Source organism: Opisthorchis viverrini, assembly GCF_000715545.1.
Source record: "Opisthorchis viverrini unplaced genomic scaffold opera_v5_32, whole genome shotgun sequence".
Lineage (NCBI taxonomy): Eukaryota > Metazoa > Platyhelminthes > Trematoda > Opisthorchiida > Opisthorchiidae > Opisthorchis > Opisthorchis viverrini.
This window is the reverse complement of record NW_008751687.1, coordinates 2,547,786-2,548,767: the sequence shown is the minus strand read 5'-3', so window position 1 is coordinate 2,548,767 and position 982 is coordinate 2,547,786. Positions and strand designations below refer to the sequence as shown.

The window sequence follows — 982 nt, the reverse complement described above, 5'->3', positions numbered from 1 at the left end:
TGGATGACGGAATGGGGTTTGGTGCGTTGTAGCCTCTGTCCTGACGAAAGCAGATACAACTATGCTCGCCGAGGTAGGCCATGGGCATTGCAGAATATTTTCAGGCTATCCCAGGTGATCTTTTATTTTTCTTTCTTTACATTTTTACAGATGAGAGTCCATCTGCATAACTCTACCGAGGCGAGCCCAACACCAGCAGCAACAAACAGAGGTCAGTAGTACTTTTTTTGATTTCCTGAATTTAAAGGCCAGACTCAGAACCACCGGCGATGGGCGATGCACCCGTGCTACTGGAGGGGTGGCGGGTATACGAACGCACCATGGTGCAACGTAACAGGGCGACCCTCCCTGCAGGGCGTACCCGTCCACCACACGAGGTTTTTTTCCTTCGTGTATGCTACCAGATCTGCAAGGTGGAAAACCATCCAAGCCGTCATAAGTGCGGTTTGTGCATTAACAAATACTCCAGCCACCTTTTTTGGTCGGGAAAAAGCATGGCCAGTAAGGACAGCTCGGCCAATCCGAACAAGCAACAGCATGCAGACGCTGGTAGAGGCAAGTCGCGGAGGAGAGGTGAAATGACAGTTGTCAGTGAGCGNATGTTGATACTCACGGCGATTGCACCATGGCTAAGCGGCGTCGGAGCGTTGATGTGGGCTGCCACGTCGAGCAGAAGCGTTCCGCGATATTGTGTGTGGGAGTGTTTATTGGAACAAATCATCAAATGTATATATATGAGCGCAGAATGTGCTCTGATAATGAAATGAAGAAATAAATCGACTTTAATTTGGTTTTATCAGTCAGAGTTAGACTGAAAGCACCGGTTTCCAGACAGAGCTGATAGAGTAATCCGGGGTAGGGACTCGACTAGGACGAAGCATAAGTTGACTGGGTAAATGAAAACGACCAGGCAAGTAACACAGCATAATTAGAATTAGTAGGTCATTAAGCTTTGCAGTGATTTGAGGAAGAAATAGCTAAT

The 982-nt window shown here is 47.7% G+C and overlaps 1 protein-coding gene across 1 annotated transcript in view; it reads left to right on the top strand.

Annotated features, from left to right (window-relative positions):
- Positions 1 to 625: 625 nt before the first annotated feature.
- Positions 626 to 982, top strand: part of T265_02548 (hypothetical protein) — a gene marked incomplete at both ends in the record, with an annotated part of 13,653 nt that continues 13,296 nt past the window's right edge. Inside the window, one exon of the mRNA XM_009166811.1 lies at positions 626 to 690. Within this exon, the coding sequence (XP_009165075.1) occupies positions 626 to 690 (65 nt within the window). The remainder of the gene's footprint in view (positions 691 to 982) is intronic.